Source organism: Schistocerca americana, chromosome 2 (genome assembly GCF_021461395.2).
Source record: "Schistocerca americana isolate TAMUIC-IGC-003095 chromosome 2, iqSchAmer2.1, whole genome shotgun sequence".
Classification (NCBI taxonomy): Eukaryota; Metazoa; Arthropoda; class Insecta; order Orthoptera; family Acrididae; genus Schistocerca; species Schistocerca americana.
In genome coordinates, this window is record NC_060120.1 from 257982520 (window position 1) to 258002614 (window position 20095).

General features: G+C 43.4%; 1 protein-coding gene across 1 annotated transcript in view; it reads right to left on the reverse strand.

Moving 5' to 3' along the window:
* The window catches only part of LOC124593940 (sodium channel protein Nach-like), a 273902-nt gene that overhangs the window by 191792 nt on the left and 62015 nt on the right, over positions 1-20095 (reverse strand). The window contains exons 2-3 of the mRNA XM_047132290.1: positions 12625-12795; positions 2634-2766 (exon numbers count right to left, since the gene is read on the reverse strand). Of these exons, the coding sequence (XP_046988246.1) occupies positions 2634-2766; positions 12625-12742 (251 nt within the window). The 5' untranslated portion in view covers positions 12743-12795. The remainder of the gene's footprint in view (positions 1-2633; positions 2767-12624; positions 12796-20095) is intronic.

Here is a 20095-nt window from a genome sequence, read left to right on the forward strand (position 1 = left end):
GCGTATAGTGGGCATGCGGGAGGCCGGGTGGACGTACCGCCGAATTGCTCAACACGTGGGGCGTGAGGTCTCCACAGTACATCGATGTTGTCGCCAGTGGTCGGCGGAAGGTGCACGTGCCCGTCGACCTGGGACCGGACCGCAGCGACGCACGGATGCACGCCAAGACCGTAGGATCCTACGCAGTGCCGTAGGGGACCGCACCGCCACTTCCCAGCAAATTAGGGACACTGTTGCTCCTGGGGTATCGGCGAGGACCATTCGCAACCGTCTCCATGAAGCTGGGCTACGGTCCCGCACTCCGTTAGGCCGTCTTCCGCTCACGCCCCAACATCGTGCAGCCCGCCTCCAGTGGTGTCGCGACAGGCGTGAGTGGAGGGACGAATGGAGACGTGTCGTCTTCAGCGATGAGAGTCGCTTCTGCCTTGGTGCCAATGATGGTCGTATGCGTGTTTGGCGCCGTGCAGGTGAGCGCCACAATCAGGACTGCATACGACCGAGGCACACAGGGCCAACACCCGGCATCATGGTGTGGGGAGCGATCTCCTACACTGGCCGTACACCACTGGTGATCGTCGAGGGGACACTGAATAGTGCACGGTACATCCAAACCGTCATCGAACCCATCGTTCTACCATTCCTAGACCGGCAAGGGAACTTGCTGTTCCAACAGGACAATGCACGTCCGCATGTATCCCGTGCCACCCAACGTGCTCTAGAAGGTGTAAGTCAACTACCCTGGCCAGCAAGATCTCCGGATCTGTCCCCCATTGAGCATGTTTGGGACTGGATGAAGCGTCGTCTCACGCGGTCTGCACGTCCAGCACGAACGCTGGTCCAACTGAGGCGCCAGGTGGAAATGGCATGGCAAGCCGTTCCACAGGACTACATCCAGCATCTCTACGATCGTCTCCATGGGAGAATAGCAGCCTGCATTGCTGCGAAAGGTGGATATACACTGTACTAGTGCCGACATTGTGCATGCTCTGTTGCCTGTGTCTATGTGCCTGTGGTTCTGTCAGTGTGATCATGTGATGTATCTGACCCCAGGAATGTGTCAATAAAGTTTCCCCTTCCTGGGACAATGAATTCACGGTGTTCTTATTTCAATTTCCAGGAGTGTATGACTTAACGACTGATGTAAAAATAAAATTCAAGAATATGAGATTTTAAAAAGATTGTAGCTCCTGAAAAGTCCATAGACACATGTATGATGTAAGAGATGTATGACACTTATTGCGAAACCCAATTGTAATTTTACAATTAATATATCGCTCTTGGCCAGCCGGAGTGGCCAAGTGGTTCTCGGCGCTTCAGTCTGGAACCGCGCGACCGCTACGGTCGCAGGTTCGAATCCTTAGGTTAGTGAGGTTTAAGTAGTTCTAAGTTCTAGATAACGCTCTTGTATCCCCTAACTTGATAATAAATATTCGTGTTGCATTCTTCTACGGACATGAGTAGATAAATTAAAGAATTATAAAATAAACTATATACTAGAATCGGGTTTCGAAGACAGGAAGAAAAACTGAGAATCTGCAACGCTAGCTAATATGCCACCACTAGGGCTGAGTGTATCGACCGCTGAAAGACATATAAATTGCGTAGAAAATTTGACGGCCGTTTTGTCAGAAACGGTCAAGTATCTACATATCACCCACGACACTTTTCGTTTATTTTAACTTTCTCCACTGAGCGAAATTTCTGGGTAATTGGGTCATTGGACTTTCCGTGTTCTCCTCGTGAGCACTGTATTATGCCACATGCGTCCTGTTGTTGTTATTGTGGTCTTTAGTCGAAAGGCTGGTTTGAAGGAGCTCTCCATGCTGCTCTATCCTATGCAAGCCTCTTCATCTCCGAGTAACTACTACAACCTACAGCCGTCTGAATCTGCTTACTGCATTCATCTCTTGGTCTCCCTCTACGGTTTTTACCTTCCCTGTTTCCTTCCAGCACTAAATTGGCGTTCCCTTGATTCCTCCGAGTGGGTCCTACCAACCGATCCCTTCTTATGGTCAAGTTGTACCATAAATTCGTTTTCTCCCCAATTCTGTTCAGTACCTCCACATTAGTTATGTGATCTACCTATCTAACCTTCAGTATTCTTCTGTAGCACCACATTTCAAAGCTTCTGTTCCCTTCCTGTCTAAACTGTTTATCGTCCATGTTCACATCCATATATGGCTACACTCCATACAAATACTTTCAGGAAGGACGTTCTGACAGTCAAATCTATACTCATTGTTAACAAATTTCTGTTCTACAGAAACGCTTTCCTTGGCATCGCATCATATCATCTTTGCTTCGACCATTCTCAGTTATTTTGTTTTCCAAACAGCAGAACTCATCTACTAATTTAAGTGTCTCATTTCCTAATCTAACCCCCCGCCCCGGCATTTAATTCGACTACATTCCATTATCGTCGTTTTGCTTTTGTTGATGTTCATCTTATACCCTTCTTTCAAGACACAGTCCATTCCGTTCAACTGTTCTTCCACGTCCTTTGCTGTCTCTGACATGTGTCCCATTTTCAATAAATAAACAGTGTAGGCAGTGAAGTGTGATTTTATATTTATGTTTGCCTCGGCTTGTGCGTACGACTATCGTCTGTAAGAGTGCGGAGGCGCTGCTTTTACCTCTCGAAAGGCCGCCGGCCGTCCTCGGTGATGTACTTTAGACCGTGGATACCCGTGTTGGCAGCGAACTCGAGGTACATCAGCCGCAGCGCAGAGCGGAACTTGCCACCCGACTCCATCGCCGCTGCCCACCCTGGAAACAAACACGACACGGCCTTCAGTTAGCACAGCGAGCGCCCGGCGCAGTCGCAGTGCGAGGGGATGAGCGGGCAGAGCCAGTGAGAGAGCTCTGAGTGTCCAGTCGCTGCAGTCTGAGCCATCAACAAAGATCAACGTATTTTGCAAGCGTAGGCTTCTGCAAACGGTTACGTGACCGCATTGTCATGGTGTAAAAGTTCTCCAACGTTTCGGCCACTGTTGCAAATGGATTTCCCCGTGTGTGCTGACTGGAGAATGATAAAAGACTTAAGCCGGTATTACACGACGATTCGCCGCGAACGGTACTGGTCTATCGCGACACCCATCTAGCGGTAGAACGGGTGAAACTACGAAGATTAGCAGACACATTATCTGCACGCAGGAATAGAGAGCAGTTCTAAACTGCCGTCAATCTGTGCATGCGCAGTAGGCAGCGATAATTCGCGCATGCGCAAAAGGGTGTACCACGGTGCTTTCTGCTTGTTGTTTGGTTATTGTTAGGCGTCTAGTGGCTAATTTCAGACGTTCGTGTTGGGAATTTTTCGCGTTGGGAATTTTTCGCGTTGGGGATCTTCATTTTTTTGAGTAAATAGGTTCCACAAATGCAGAAAAGAAACTTTTTATTGCAGTAGACTCTTATATACTAGCTGTTTCTGAAAGGATTTTTTCTATTGATGCCTTTGTACTCTAGAAATGAAATGGAGCAGAGAGGAATAAAGCGTCTGAAATCAGGCATACAGCGAGGAAAGGTGTATGTATGACCCACTGTATCATAATAAGGTAGTCGGAAATCGTTTCTTTCTGAGGAATATGCATATAACGTTATACGGTGATTTTCGATTTGTATCGTAATGCCTTAGTTTACGAAAGTTCAGATTTGATTTAACTGCACCTCTTGCTTGATTTCAACATGCCAGAAAAGAGAAATTGGCAGTGAAAGGGAGAAAGTCCTTGCAGTTTGCCCCAGTGCGACAGATGAGGACTGCAAAATTCTGAGTATAGTGCAAACTTAGAAAAATAACACAAGGTCACCTAAGTATTGGTCATTTAATGTGTTGCAAATTGCAGTCCATACATCCACAACAACTTTTGAGATGGTGAGCTGTGCTATTCTGTGGCTAAAAGCCTGACTCTTAAAAGATTCCCATTCGTCAGGAAACGTAATGTTACAACCAGCCAGTAACATAACAGGGCATTCACCGGTATTTTATTAGTGATATAGGCTGGTATGATCACAAAACATAACCATATAATTCTTACTCTCTAGAAGGTGTGATAGCCTCCCTCAAGACTGTCTCACACTCTGTTTCCATCTTCTATCATAGACAGCAGCTTCTCGAAACAGGCCATGTCCATCTTAACGAAGCTCCGAAATTCTTGTGGATCTTCGGGCCTCAGTTCTTTCATTAACAATGAATATATTTCCCTACCTTCCACCCTTCTTGTCAGCCAGCGCCGAACACAACATCGTTTGACTTTTCGTTTTCGTCGCCGTTCTGCCCTAATCCGAAGATTTACTGTCACTGCCAGGGTAATAGCTCTAAAAACAAGTGGATCCTCCATGTGCAATATGCTGTATAAATGTAAATTTCGATATACAAGTGTCGTAATATAAAAATGTTGCGTCTGCAATTCAGAACAGTACTAACCTACATTAGAGGAAAAAGTATTACTTAATACATAATGGCAGAAAACAATTTCTTTATAAATAGGACCCTTGAGTTCACAAATAATTTGAACGTATGACGCTTCAGTACATCATACAGTCGCCCTTGAGTTGCGCGCGGTAGAACGAACGACTTTACAACGCATCAGGACATAAGACATTACTTTCTTTTCGCGCGTAGTCTGCTGCTGCGCATAGGCGCTAGGTGTATCCCGCGTGGATGGTGTCATAGGTCGGAAGTGAACCAGTCTGTAGTTACAGGTATGCACGTTAGGGGCGTTGGTGCATAGGTGTACGGTTTAGGCACATGGTGTAATACGGGCTTTAAGTTCTTATACACTTGTGGAAAAAACTGTTTTCGTAATTATCGAAGAGAACGGTCTATTGACACACAGTCAACACGGATTTAAAAAACATCACAATTTACTCTTTACTCACACGAACTGTTGAGTGCTATTGACAAGGAATTTAAAACTGATCCCGTATTTCTAGATTTCCAGAAGCCTATTGACACCGTACATCACAAACGGCTTGTAGTGAAATTGCGCGCTTCTTTATTAATTTCATAGATGTCAGTACACACCAATTGTATTTACCGGCAATGTTTATAAAACACTACAGATGACAGAACGCTGCAGCGATGCTAGCGCTCCACGTGGTAACATGTCACATTGCAGTGAACAGAAGACAAGCAACTTCTTTGATCAAATCTACAGCGATGCCCTAGATTTGATCAAATATTTGACGACATTTGAGAAAGTTTCCTATTACACCCTCAAATTTCTTTGACAAAGATATTGGACAAAGACATTTGATAGTGTAAAACCGGCCTTATCTTCATAAACGATTTAGGAGACAATATGAGCAGCCGTCTTTGGTTGTTTGCAGATGGCTCAAATGGTTCAAATGGCTCTGAGCACTATGGGACTTAACATTTATCGTCATCAGTCCCCTAGATCTTAGAACTACTTAAACCTAACTAACCTAAGGACATCACACAACACCCAGCCATCACGAGGCAGAGAAAATCCCTGACCCCGCCGGGAATCGAACCCGGGAACCCGGGCGTGGGAAGCGAGAGTTTGCAGATGATGCTGATGTTTATCGTCTAGCAAAGTCATGAGAAGATCAATACAAACTGCAAAAAGATTTAGATACGATATCTGTATGGTGTGAAAATGTGAAATTGACCCTAAATAATGAAAAGTATGAAGTCATCCACATGAGTGCTAAAAGGAATCCGTTAAATTTCGGTTGCGTGATAAATCAGTCAAATCTAAAGGCCGTAAATCCAACTAAATACCTAGGAATTACAATCACGGATAACTTAAACTGCGAAGAACACATACAAAATGTTGAGGATAAGGCGAACCAAAGACTATGTTTTATTGGCAGAACACTTAGAAGATGTAACATATCTACTAAAGAGACTGTCTACATTACGCTTGTCCGTCCTCTTTCGGAGTACTGCTGTGCGTTGTGGGATCCTTACTGGGTACGATTAACGGAGCACATCGAGAAAGGTCAAAGAAGAGCAGCACGTTTTGTATTATCGGGAAATAGGGCGTCACTGAAATGATACAAGATTCGAGATGGACATCATTAAAACAAAGTCGTTTCTCGTTGCGGTGGGAGCTTCTCACGAAATTTCAACCACCAACTTTCTCCTTTGAATGTGAAAATATTTTGTTGGCGCCGGCCTACATTGGGAGAAACGATCATCATAACAAAATAAGATTAATCAGAGTCCGCACTGAAAGATAAAGGTGTTTGTTTTTTCCGCTCGCTGTTTGACATTGGAATAATAGAGAATTATTGTGAAGGCCGGTCGATGAATCCTCTCCCAGGCACTCAAGTGTAATGTTGAGAGTATCCATGTACATGTAGATCTAGATGGTCAGGCATGGACGATGAGGGCCAATACAGGCTGTTTTTTTCCCACCAATGGCAAGAAATGAAGCTAACACAAAAAAAGGATATCTAAACCCCTTCTCCTCATCCCATCAGATAACGAAAACAGTTTCTTTCACTGGCATTAAGAAATTAACTTTTTCTCATTCAGCAGTCATCAGAGAGACTATTTGCAACAGCGGTCGAAGCTTTGGAGAACGTTGTGGTTGGAAATAAAGTACAGGCTTTGTACGCCGCGATCGCAGCAAAGAAACTTTTATTGTTTCAAGATGACCGGTTTCAACAGTCTTATGCTGCAATCGTCTAATCTAAGGGGCGAACATTTTACGTTCCTTATAGAACTTGTTACAAAAGTGCCATGCTACATTACATGAAGTCAAAGCACAAAAGGCACTCCACACATACACATATCTTCATAAAATGTACACAGCTGATAACAACCTCGTACCGTCCCTTGCACAATCGGCATCGGACATGACTCTACCAAGTTTGCCGCACAGACGGAGTGTTAACATAAAGGCGGCAAATCCGCTACAAAGTATCCTATCTCGCCGCGGCGCGCCGTTGGGGCGCGTAAGTAGTATACGCTAAATGTCCACATGGCGTGCTTCCAAGCAATTGATAGGGGTGCACCAAAAATAAAGGTGGAGTTGGATTTTTACAAAAAATGTCTGATACAGCTATACAGAATACCAAGTGACCATAAATTTACTATTACCATGGTCTTACATTCCATATAAAGTCTATAGTGTGAAAATTACAGTAATATATTTTTTTTAATTAACCCATATCTTCAAGCAACAAAGCAACACGACACAAAGAGAAAGTCGCGATGGTGTGAGCGCGAATGCTAAGCCGGCTTGACCAGGAAGGATCCCACAAACTGTCACACATGAAAAGGTTTAAGTGTACACAAAAACCACGTGGAGCTTAACTTACTTCAAGAATCGTCTAATTCAGATGAAAGCCTATTGGGTGCGAGCTGTCCTTTACAGAGTCACATCGAAATTATGTATAGCATAAAAAGTAATGCAGACAACTACAAAAAAAATTAAAGGTATGAAAAAATGTGTGGTGAATAGTTGATGACAGTGCATGAGGATGTCTGTAATCCATGCCGTGTGTCAGAAACTAGTATTTAAACAAATAGCAATGACGAAAACCGAGTAGCTGGGCTGAGTCCGAGCTCCATTTTTAGTATTCTGGCTAAGGGATGAGACGGAATCTGTTGTATCCACAACCACCACATGCTAATACGATTACAAAGCTGCAAATTAAATCACTAGACGGACACATGATAATTGACTGCAATATGAGATACCCACTGCGTAGTGTGTATTCCTTATACATTGAAGCGAAAAGAAACTGGTATAGGCATGCGTATTCAGATACACAGATATGTAAACCGGCAGAATACGGCGCTGCGGTCGGCAACGCCTATATATGACAACAAGTGTCTGGCGCAATTGTTACATCAGTTACTGCTGCTACAATGGCAGGTTATCGAGATTTAAGTGAGTTTGAACGTGGTGTTATAGTTCGCTCACGAGCGATGGGGCACAGCATCTCCGAGGTAAGGATGAAGTGGGGATTTTCCTGTACGACCATTTCAAAAGGTTCAAATGGCTCTGAGCACTATGGGACTTAACATCTGAGGTCATCAGTTTCCTAGAACTTAGAACTACTTAAACCTAACTAACCTAAGGACATCACACCCATCCATGCCCGAGGCAGGATTCGAACCTGCGACCGTAGCGGTCGCGCGGTTCCAGACTGAAGCGCCTAGAACCGCTCGGCCACAAAGGCCGGCCGTACGACCATTTAACGAGTGTACCGTGAATATCAGGAATCGGTTAAATATCAAATCTCCGGCATCACTGGGCCCGGAAAAAGATCCTGAAAGAACGGGACCACGACGATTGAGGAGAATCGTTTAACGTGACAGAAGTGCAGCCCTTCCCTTCCAACACTGGACTGCTGATGACTGGAAACATGTTGCCTCGTCGGACTAGTCTCGTTTCAAATTGTATCGAGGGGATAGACGTGTACAGGTATGGAGACAACCAATCCATGGACCCTGCGTATCAGCATGGGACTGTTCAAGCTAGTCGCGGCTCTGTAATGGTGTGGGGCGTGTGCAATTGGAGTGATGTGGGACCCCTGATACGTCTAGATATGACTTTGATAGGTGAGACGCTCGTAAGCATCCTGTCTGATTACCTGCATCCATTCATGTCCATTGTGAATTTCGACGGACTTGGGCAATCAGCAGGACAATGCGACACCCCACAAGTCCGGAATTGCTATTGAGTGGCTCCAGGAACTCACTTAAGAGTTTAAACACTTCCGCTGGCCACCAAACTCCCCCAACATGAACAGTATAACTGGGATGCGTTGCAACGTGATGTTCAGAAGAGATCTCCACCCCATCGTACTCTTAGGATTTATGGATAGTCCTGCAGGATTCATGGTGTCAGTTCTCTCCAGCACTACTTCAGACATTGGTCGAGTCCATGCAACGTCGTGTTGCGGCACTTCTGTGTGCTCGTGGGGGCCCCACACGATATTAGGCAGGTCTACCATTTTCTTTGGCGTTTCGGTGTAGAAGGAGCATTCTGAATTCTAGAAACGTTCCACTGTAAATTATCAGCTCCATCTAATCCAGGTGCTTTTATGTTTATTGGTTACTTGACGCCTGTTTTAATTCTGTTCAAAATGGTTCAAATGGCTCTGAGCACTATGGGACTCAACTGCTGTGGTCATCAGTCCCCTAGAACTTAGAACTACTTAAACCTAACTAACCTAAGGACATCACACACATCCATGCCCGAGGCAGGATTCGGACCTGCGACCGTAGCAGTCGCACGGTTCCGGACTGCGCGCCTAGAACCGCGAGACCACCGCGGCCGGCTTTTAATTCTGTCACATCTATTAGAGCTGTCTCTTCCTCTGCTTTCTCTTCCGTAGGAACTTCTGAATCAGGCTTCTACCAGAATTTCATGCAGTGATTTATCCAGTCTTGTGAAGGAATGATATTTATATTTGCAGTATTCTTGTCTGTTCTTTTTAACTGCCTGATCCGTTTATGTGCTACTTCCTGTCTACCGTATATGCCATGTTATATTCTGCTTATACATATATCCCATGAGGGTCTGTGTGCGTGTCTTACTATTTTGTTGGTTTCGTTTCAGATTTCTTTATATTTTTCTTTAGCTTCCTCAGTCTGTTTACGTAAGAACACCTAGAGATGGGCAAACTCGTTCATCTTTGGGAACTAGTTCACTGGTAATCCCACTTTTTTGGAAACCGTTCATTTTTACTCGTTCACCGTTCATTTGTGTTTTTGTTATATGGTTCTTATGAAAAATTAGTAGCATAAGTGAATGAAGATGAAAGGCGCCAAGAAGGGGCACTTCCTCCCACCTGCAGTACAGAGTTCTTATTCATAACAATTCTCACACACTTGTAATTTTCGTGATTCTGAAAAACCTCTCGTTCAGCCAACTATAGCGTTATGTGGCTGATCGCAGTGAAATAAGGTAGCGCACGAAAAACCGGCCCCGAGTACAGACTGCTCGCCAGTTACGCACGATTTGTTGACCGCTACGAACAGAATAGATAAACATGTAATCATTAGACAGTGAAGAAATAACAAAAAAGCTAATGCGAACAACAACTTCGAAACAATAGACGATGATTGGTGGGCGACAATGAGCAGTCTAGTACTCGGGGCCGATTTTTCGTGCGCCACCCTGTACCACTGAAATATACTGCAGAAGTTATCATATTCTCTTTACAAAATGTGCCACCAGACACTCGATTAGGGAGCGCGGGCTTCATTCGGATGTAAGTCGGTCTGCCTTCCGTAACAATGAACATGCTCTTTTACGTTGGATCACGCACATTCTAGATCAGTTTCAAACCTTTTTTTGACTCTGAACTTCTGCTTCTTTTCGTATGCTATTCACCGTCCACGACCGGTAATTAAAATGTATTCTATAATTACGTAAATTACATAAAAATTTCGTGGTTTGTAATACCGTACATTCATTTTTTTCAGGTAACAAAACGGCATATCAGCTTCCTTCACTATTTCGATAAATAGCAGAAGAAATACTTGTAAAAAGGCAAGATTTTATTGTTATTACGCATGCAAAGGAAGTCGTCACGGCACACACGAGTGGCCATTTTCCGTAATTTTTTGATCCAAGGTAAAAGAGCATGTTCACTGTTATGGAAGGCAGACCGACTTACAACCGAATGAAGACCGCGCTCCACAATCGAGTGTCTCGTGTCACATTTTGTAAAGAGAATATGATAACTTCTGAAATATTATTTCAGTGGTACAGGGAGGCGCACGAGAAATCGGCCCCGAGTACTAGACTGCTCATTGTCGCCCACCAATCGTCATCTATTGTTTCGAAGTAGTTGTTTGCATTAGCTTCTTGGTTATTTCTTCACTGCCTAATTACTACATGTTTATCTATTCTGCACGTAGCGGTCAACAAATCGTGCGTAATTGGCGAGCAGTCTGTACTCGGGGCCGGTTATTCGTGCGCCACTTTATCAGTTCACTGCAATCAGCCAGGTTCAAGAGTGGAAAATAAACTTCAAGGTCAAAGGATACTAATGTTAAGATTCGCCGACGACATTGCTATTCACAGTGAAAAGACAGGAAGAATTAAAGCAGCTGTTGAATGGAATGGTTCAAATGGCTCTGAGCACTATGGGACTTAACATCCGAGGTCATTAGTCCCCTACACATAGAACTACTTAAACCTAACTAACCTAAGGACATATACACACATCCATGCCCGAGGCAGGATTCGAACCTGCGACCGTAGCAGCAGAGCTGTTCCAGACTGAAGCGCCTAGAAGAGTTCGGCCACCGTGGCCGGCTGAATGGAATGAATAGACTAATGTGTACAGAATATGAGTTGAGAGTAATTCGAAGAAAGCCGACAGTAATTAAAGTTGCAGAAATGAGAAAGGAGATAAAGTTTTAAAATCATAAGCCGGCCGGAGTGGCCGTGCGGTTCTAGGCGCTTCAGTTTGGAACCGCGTGACCGCTACGGTCGCAGGTTCGAATCCTGCCTCGCGCATGGATGTGTGTGATGTCCTTAGGTCAGTTAGGTTTAAGTAGTTCTAAGTTCTAGGGGACTGATGACCTCAGATGTTAAGTCCCATAGTGCTCAGAGCCATTTGAACCATTTTTTTTAACATCGTAATTGGTGATCACGAGATACATGAAGATAAGGGATTCCGCTACCTAGGCAGCAACATAACCCATGACGCATGGAGCAAGGAGGACATGAAACGCAGAACAGCACTGGAAGAAAGGCCATTCCTGGGCAAGAGAAGTCTACTAGTATCAAACAAAGGCCTTAATTTAAGGAAGAAATTCCTGAGAATGTTCGTTTGGAGCACAGCATTGTATGGCAGTGAGACATGTACTGCAGGAAATCCGGAACAGAAGAGAATAGAAGCATTTGAGATGTGGTCCAACACATGAATTCTGAAAATTTGGTGGACTGATAAGCTGAGGAATGAGGTTCTCCGCAGACTCGGCGAGGAAACGAATATATGGAAAACACTGACAAGAAGGGACAGAATGGTAGGACACCTTATGACACCAGGGACTAACTTCCATGTACTAGAGGGAGCTGCAGAGGGCCAAAATGTAGAAGAAGACGGAGACTGGAATACATCTAGCAGATAATTGACGACGGAGGTTGCAAAGGGCTACTCTGAGATGAGAAGGTTGGCATAGGACAGAAATTCGTAGCGGGCCGTGTCAAACCAGTCAGAAGATGACTCATGAAAAAAGAAAAAAAAATCTGTAGCCCGACGTTGGTCGAACACACTATTAAGCAAGTGGTAACTGTTTTGCCTAAGCAGTGTATCTGTGTAAGTACAAACATTCGGATTTTAGTATCCTTAGGCGAGAATACATTTTTAAGTACAGAATTTAATATTTCTGATTTCTATGTGTGGTATTCAGTTTCTGCACGACCAAAAAGGAAAATATAGGGGTGCTTGGGATGGATTCAGTGACTATAACTGCGACGGCAACAGCTCGTTATGGCCTCACGCAGTGTTTTATTTGCAACTGCACTTGCAACCAAGTGTGCAGCTGTGGTATTACACTATTCGCAGCCAGTGCCAGGATGCTTTTTACTAATATCGCGTTTGTGTACAAGTGTTCCTTACAAAATTCGAAATCATTATGTCCTAAATTGTCCACCACCAAACGTCACAATGTCTGCTGGTAGTTACCGTAGAAATGACGCCGAAGGTTCCGCTGCAGCCGTACCACCAAAGCCCGAATCCTAGACGCTCTCTGTCTACGAAGCGCTCGTCGTCGTCGTGGCGTAGGCCGTGTAGGAATGGCCATTTCATCTCCATGCCTTCAACTGTCTCCTGTCATTGCCTTTCATCGCGGTAGATCTGAAATCATTGACAGATAAAAGCGGTGAAAAATTGCTATATACGGATATTTAGGAATACAAGTTTTTTTATGGTACACAGTTTCAGTACATGGTGGCATATTATATGCTGGAGGAAACAGTGCTCTGATCATTATAATCTGCAAATGTTTCATTCAGCAATATAGACACCGTTTCGGGTCTGATATAACCGCCTGCTGAAGTAGGTGAAGTGCTCTTTACCGTCACGACATGGTTATCAGCATTCATCATAGTTCTGAAGCCGAGATATTAAACAAACCCTAGTCCAAATACCAACGCATACCGTAGAGATGTAGTTCAGTACATCCTGGTACACATGCACGGGTGGCCCTTGCTATATTTTACCGAATGTGCTGTAGAAATGACATTACGACAGTGTAATGACGCTACATCAGAATATTTCTGTCACAGGCCTGGAGCGGTAATGTGTCGGCGAGGTAATTCAAACAGACGCCAGAAACACGTTTCAAAATAGTACGACGGAAATGCAAAGTGTCAGCTACCATGAGACAGCAGTCCGCTATTTATCAACCTTCGTGGAGATGTTCATCATGTAACGAGTATTAAAACATACTATTTTCATTCCATTCGGAACTTATTTCCGTCATCAGCATCGGTGTGATCTCTACTGGCAAGACGACATACTTGCATTCGTCATGACATATAAGCAAACAACCCTCCACAGGTCATTATGAAGAATTTCTTGCCATGCCTGAAACTCGTGCTGTCAGTTAATGAAGATTGCTGGATCGAGACTGATCTTCCCATCGCAAACCCGACGTGCTGCGGTAAATGAATCGGGTGACTGGGCGGATCAAAATAGGACCAGTACATTCCTCAAGGTGTTTGTGGTGCGAACTGCAGTGTGAGATCCGGCATTATCCTACTGAAATATGCCACCTGATATTCTGTGTAAAAGTATTCCTCTAAGCAGATATAAATTATATTTTCCTTTATTATTTTCTTTTGTTCATTATATTTAGTACTAAACGTCTACACATTCAAATTATACAGCTATCTAAACATATTTATCTATTTAGCTTATGGCTAGCGTCACATCATACAAGGAAACGTTTTTTCTTTAAAAATAAATATGCACATATTTGAGACGTAGGAAGAAAACTCATTTTTGTATTTTGATTAAATTTCCAGTATTTATTTTATATATATATATCACATTTCTAGTCCCCCCGACACTATTGAATGGCGACCGTTCAAAGGACGGCGCCGAGTGGGATATGAACAGACCTTTCAGTTGTCGAGATAAATTTTTTTTGAGATAAATGATCCATTTTTATCGTTACAAGAAACTAATGAGGCCTTTGTTGCATTTTTTACATGTTCGTAAAATTAGAAATACTAACAACTTGAAGGAACAAAGTAAAAATTAAATACTGCCTACAAAAGAGACACGCCAGGAATGCTGATTTCAGCGGTAAAGGTAGGAAGTTGCTACGCTGCATGCTTGCATGGCCGCGCTTTGCGCCGTCTCTCTCGCAGTAAATAATCTCTTTGCCTTCCAATTAATATCCTTTACGGAAAGTGCATTTCTCTATAAAAGACAAAAATCTATATAAAGACACCATTAAGGTGCAAATTCTGTAAGACTTTATCAGTAGAACTGCATCAGCGAATATTTAGGTTTATTGATGAAAACGCATATAAATCTGCTTTAGTTGAAAGATACCGATACAAACAAAATAACGATTTTGAAATATTTTTCTTTTATAATTATATTAAGCATTGTTCACAATGGAGTCAAAGGAAATTGCTGTTTTTGTTGCTGTTGTCTTCAGTCCTGAGACTGGCTTCATGCAGCTCTCCATGCTACTCTATCCTGTGCAAGCTTCTTCATCTCCCAGTACCTACTGCAGCCTACCTCCTTCTGAATCTGCATAGTCTATTCATCTCTTGGTCTCCCTCTACGATTTTTACCCTCCACGCTGCCCTCCAGTACCAAACTGGTGATCCCTTGATGCCTCAGAACATGTCCTACCAACCGATCCCTTCTTCTAGTCAAGTTGTGCCACAAGCTCCTCTTCTCCCCAATCCTGTTCAATACCTCCTCATTAGTTATGTGATCTGCCCATCTAATCGCCAGCATTCTTCTGTAGCACCACATTTCTCTTCTTGTCCAGACTATTTATCGTCCATGTTTCACTTCCATACATGGCTACACTCCATACAAATACTTTCAGAAACAACTTCCTGACACTCAGATCAATACTCGAGGTTAACAAATTTCTCTTCTTCAGAAACGCTTTCCTTCCCATTGCCATTCTACATTTTATATCCTCTCTACTTCGACCATCATCAGTTATTTTGCTCCCCAAATAGCAAAACTCCTTTACTACTTTAAGTGTCTCATTTCCTAATCTAATTCCCTCAGCATCGCCCGATTTAATTCGACTACATTCCATTATCCTCGTTTTGCTTTTGTTGATGTTCATCTTATATCCTCCTTTCAAGACACTGTCCATTCCGTTCAACTGCTCTTCCAATTCCTTTGCTGTCTCTGACAGAATTACAATGTCATCGGCAAACCTCAAAGTTTTTATTTCCTCTCAATGGACTTTAATACCTACTCCGAATTTTTCTTTTGTTTCCTTTACTGCTTGCTCAGTATACAGATTGAATAGCATCGGGGACAGGCTACAACCCTGTCTCACTCCCTTCCCAACCACTGCTTCGCTTTCATGTCCCTCGACTCTTATAACTGCCATCTGGTTTCTGTACAAATTGTAAATAGCCCCTTCGATCCCTGTATTTTACCCATGCCACCTTCAGAATTTTAAAGAGAGTATTCCAGTCAACATTGTCAAAAGCTTTCTCTAAGTCTACAAATACCAGAAACGTAGGTCGGCCTTTCCTTAACCTATTTTCTAAGATAAATCGTAGGGTCAGTATTGCCTCACGTGTTCCAACATGTCTACGAAATCCAAACTGATCTTCCCCGAGGTCGGCTTTTACCAGTTTTTCCATTCGTCTGTAAAGAATTCGCGTTAGTATTTTGCAGCTGTGACTTATTAAACTGATAATTCGGTAATTTTCACATCTGTCAACTCCTGCTTTCTCTCCCAAGGCTCTCAGTAGTTCCAATGGAATGTTGTCTACTCCCGGGGCCTTGTTTCGACTTAGGTCTTTCAGTGCTCTGTCAAACTCTTCACGCTGTATCATATCTCCCATTTCATCTTCATCTACCTCCTCTTCCATTTCCGTAATATTGTCCTCAAGAACATCGCCCCTATATAGACCCTCTATATACTCCTTCCACCTTTCTGCTTTCCCTTCTTCGCTTAGAACTGGCTTTCCATCTGAGCTCTTGATATTCATGCAAGTGGTTCTCTTTTTTCCAAAGGTCTCTTTAATTTTCCTGTAGGCAGTATCTATCTTACCCCTAGTGAGATAAGCCTCTACATCCTTACATTTGTCCTCTAGCCATCCCTGCTTAGCCATTTTGCACTTCCTGTCGATCTCATTTTTGAGACGTTTGTATTCCTTTTTGCCTGCTTCACTTACTGCATTTTTAAATTTTCTCCTTTCATCAATTAAATTCAGTATCTCTTCTGTTACCCAAGGATTTCTACTAGCCCTCGTCTTTTTACCTACTTGATCCTCTGCCGCCTTCACTATTTCATTCCTAAAAGCTACCCATTCTTCTTCTACTGTATTTCTTTCTCCCATTCCTGTCATTGTTCCCTTACGCTTTCCCTGAAACTCTGTACAACCTTGGTTCTTTCAGTTTATCCAGGTCCCATCTCCTTAAATTCCCACCTTTTTGCAGTTTCTTCAGTTTTAATCTACAGTTCATAATCAATAGATTGTGGTCAGATTCCACATCTGTCCCTGCAAATGGCTATTGTTGCAAATTCATTACAAAATACAATATGCCAAGATGGCGGAAATCCGCGCTTGGCAACAGTTGAACGTAACTCGCCAACTCGTGAACTGGCCGATGGTTACCAAAGCAATCAGGCTTGCGTCCCATTATTACAAAATTATGGCACTGGTGACATAACTAATCATGATCTCACTTTTATGACAGTCGATGAGCCAATTTCTCAGTTCTCACCTGGAAACATTTTTGCAAATAGTGAAACTGAAGCGCGCAACAGCGAAACTTCCTCTGGCTATTTGCTCACTACATCGTGAGCGCAAGAGCGGGAAACAGTTCAAGAAAGCAATGTAAATACTAGTGGCACCCACAATTTGACACAACTCATGCAACTAATAACACAACAGCTTACAAAACAACAAGACTTTCAGGAAAATGGAGGACAACAGTTTACACAGCAAAATCAGGCATTTAACGATTTCATGAATAACAGTTCAGTGAGGTGAGCAAAACTGTGAATTATCTCACGAATTATCCGGTAAGTTTACAGAGCTCGGTAAACAACTAAAACAAGAAATAATTACCGACATGTCCCGCGATATAAATACATTAACGGAAAAAGTAACATCCGTAGATTGTAAACAGGTTTGCAGGTGATTTGCAAAACTTTAGTGAAGCGTATTCTCAAATTCAGGAGACGCAACTCCACGTGGATGCGCCGGTAAAAAATGTGACGAACGCAGTCAGCGAGATGCAAGACGTATGCAAAACCTACGTACAGAAATACACAAACTGAGTCTAAGAGTAGATCAGTTAAGTTTAGTGTCAGAATTTTCCAAAAAACAGAGAGGTAAGTTATGTGCAGATGTAAAGGAAATAACCGAAAAAGCTGAAGCCGGAAAACAAACCCATGATTTCAGAGAAGTTAGGTACCTTCACTGGTACCGCACAATACGGGGCTAGTCCGTCGAAGGAAAATAGCGAAGGTTGCACAATGCAACAACACTTTCCGGCAGTTGCACCTGTCGAGCAAGCGCGGTTGCCACGCGCTACCGCCGGCCGGGGTGGCCTTGCGGTTTTAGGCGCTACAGTCTGGAACCGCGCGACCGCTACGGTCGCAGGTTCGAATCCTGCCTCGGGCATGGATGTGTGTGATGTCCTTAGGTTAGTTAGGTTTAAGTAGTTCTAAGTTCTAGGGGACTGATGTCGTCAGAAGTTAAGTCCCATAGTGCTCAGAGCCATTTGAACCATGCGCTACCCCACAGGCGAACATAACACGCCTGTCACTGACAGCGCGGCGTGTTTGTCCACATTACTTACAGATGAGGGATTACTTAGGCATCGACAATTTCCGATATTCACTTCTGAAGGGAAAAGAACACACCACGTGGTCTTTACCAAAGCATTTCGAAATGTTTTACCTCGTACCTGCACCGAAGCCCAGAAAATTAGATTTGTTGTTAGATACACACAGGGTGACGTTCTGCTATAGGCTACGGACATGACGGAACGTTGCCGCTACAGTCTGAGAGGGCGTTTCTGAATAAGTATTGGTGTGAGGCCGTACAAGAGAGGCTCGGGCGTGAAGTATCCAACCCAGCTCCGTTCAATAGCAAGTACGGAAGCTTAAGGGCCTATTTTGAAAAATATTTGAATGAAACCAGATACTGGACGAACCCGGTATCTCAAGTAGACGTGCTGAAAATTTTAAAGAGCCGTCGTCCTGCCTACATTAGGGAAAAACTCGTTACCATCCCGGAACACGACACCGAATACTTTCTATCTGTACTGGACTCAATACATTTGATATACGAAGAGAGACCAGTACAACCGAAGCCTGTAATACGTCGATAGCGACACAGAGATATACGGACCAACAAGTAAACAACGGATTCGTAGAACAACACGGATGGCAACCTTACCCCACACAGACCTATGGTAATGGTAACAGTAATCACAACGGCAATGGAGAGAGCCGTAAATACAAAGGTGGATACAAAAGAAATGGGCAAAAATTTAGCAAAAACAATTACACTGGGCGAGTAGCGTATGGATAGCCTCTACAATATGTACAGACACAAGCTTCCGGCAATAATCAGCCGATCGCTTGGCGAGCGCCAAACAATAGCAGATAACCGAATAACCCACAAGCAGCCGAATTCGGCCAGCAAAGTAACATTCATATGCTGAATAACACGCAAAGGCAAAAAGCATTTCAGTAGAGAGCCTCTCAGGACAATAATTGGCGTAACCATGCACCAAGGCTCAACATAGTGGAAGTTACATCTAACCTAGAGGTCGATGCCACCGCGACTCCGCAAAACTTGAACCGGTCACGGTAGGCCTCCGTTCTGTGACCTTGGAGGGGAATGGGGGCACGAGCTTGATCGACAATCGCTTTATCAGATACGATCATGGTAATTATGTAAGAGATGATCTGTATCAAGGTAATGAGGGTACGCAGGAAAACTGGACACAGGACAAGGTACAAACTACTATTAAAGCTAAAATATTTGATCTTGATGTACCCACTGTGCTTGACACAGGTGCTACGACTAATTTGGTGTCATAGCGATTCTTTCAAGAACTGAAGAAACGTGGACGTATACCTACACTGCCAGTGCAAAATTGCAAGGTACAAACTGCCACTGGTCAGAAATCGAAAGGAGTCAAGATACAAGCTTTAATTCCCGTACAATTAGGGCAGTTTTCTGTACGATGCAATTTTTTGATGGTGGAGAAATTAATAGCTGATTGGTTAATCCGTATGGATACATTTAGGACATACCAACTATAAACTGATATAGGATAAGGCCAATGTCATTTCACTGTAAATAACCTATTATTTGAAATAGACTTGATCAGGGGAAATACTAATAGTTGTAAAACTGAAGTTACTCACGACCTTGAAGTTCAGCTGGTATACCCTACAGTTATGTTTGTCACCACATATAGTACCGAACAACCGTCAGCTGAAGAAATAAACGTTGACGCAATAAACACAAAGGTACGTGAATCAAAGTGCTTGCCTAAGGAACAGCAAGCGGAACGTGGAAGTGTATCCTCACGAAACTTTTTGTTCTATCTCATACCCTATACCATGGACAAAGAGGGAAGCAGTAAGAAAAGAGGTTAACAGGATGCTTGAATGGAACATAATACAACCATCATTTTCCCCTTATTGTAATCCTATCTTGGCTGTGAGTCAACCAGATGGTAAGGTGCGCTTGGTCCTCGACGCACGTAATATTAATAAGATTATCGTAACTGTACGAATACGTCCAGAGAATTTAGAGGAACAGCTTATGAAATTCCATAATGCTAAATTTCTTACTATAAATGACCTCTGGTCTTCATATTGGCAAATAAAACTACATGAAGAAAGTGGGAAGTATACCGCCTTCGTATGCGGGGGCAGGAGCTTCGAATTTCAAGTATTGCCGTT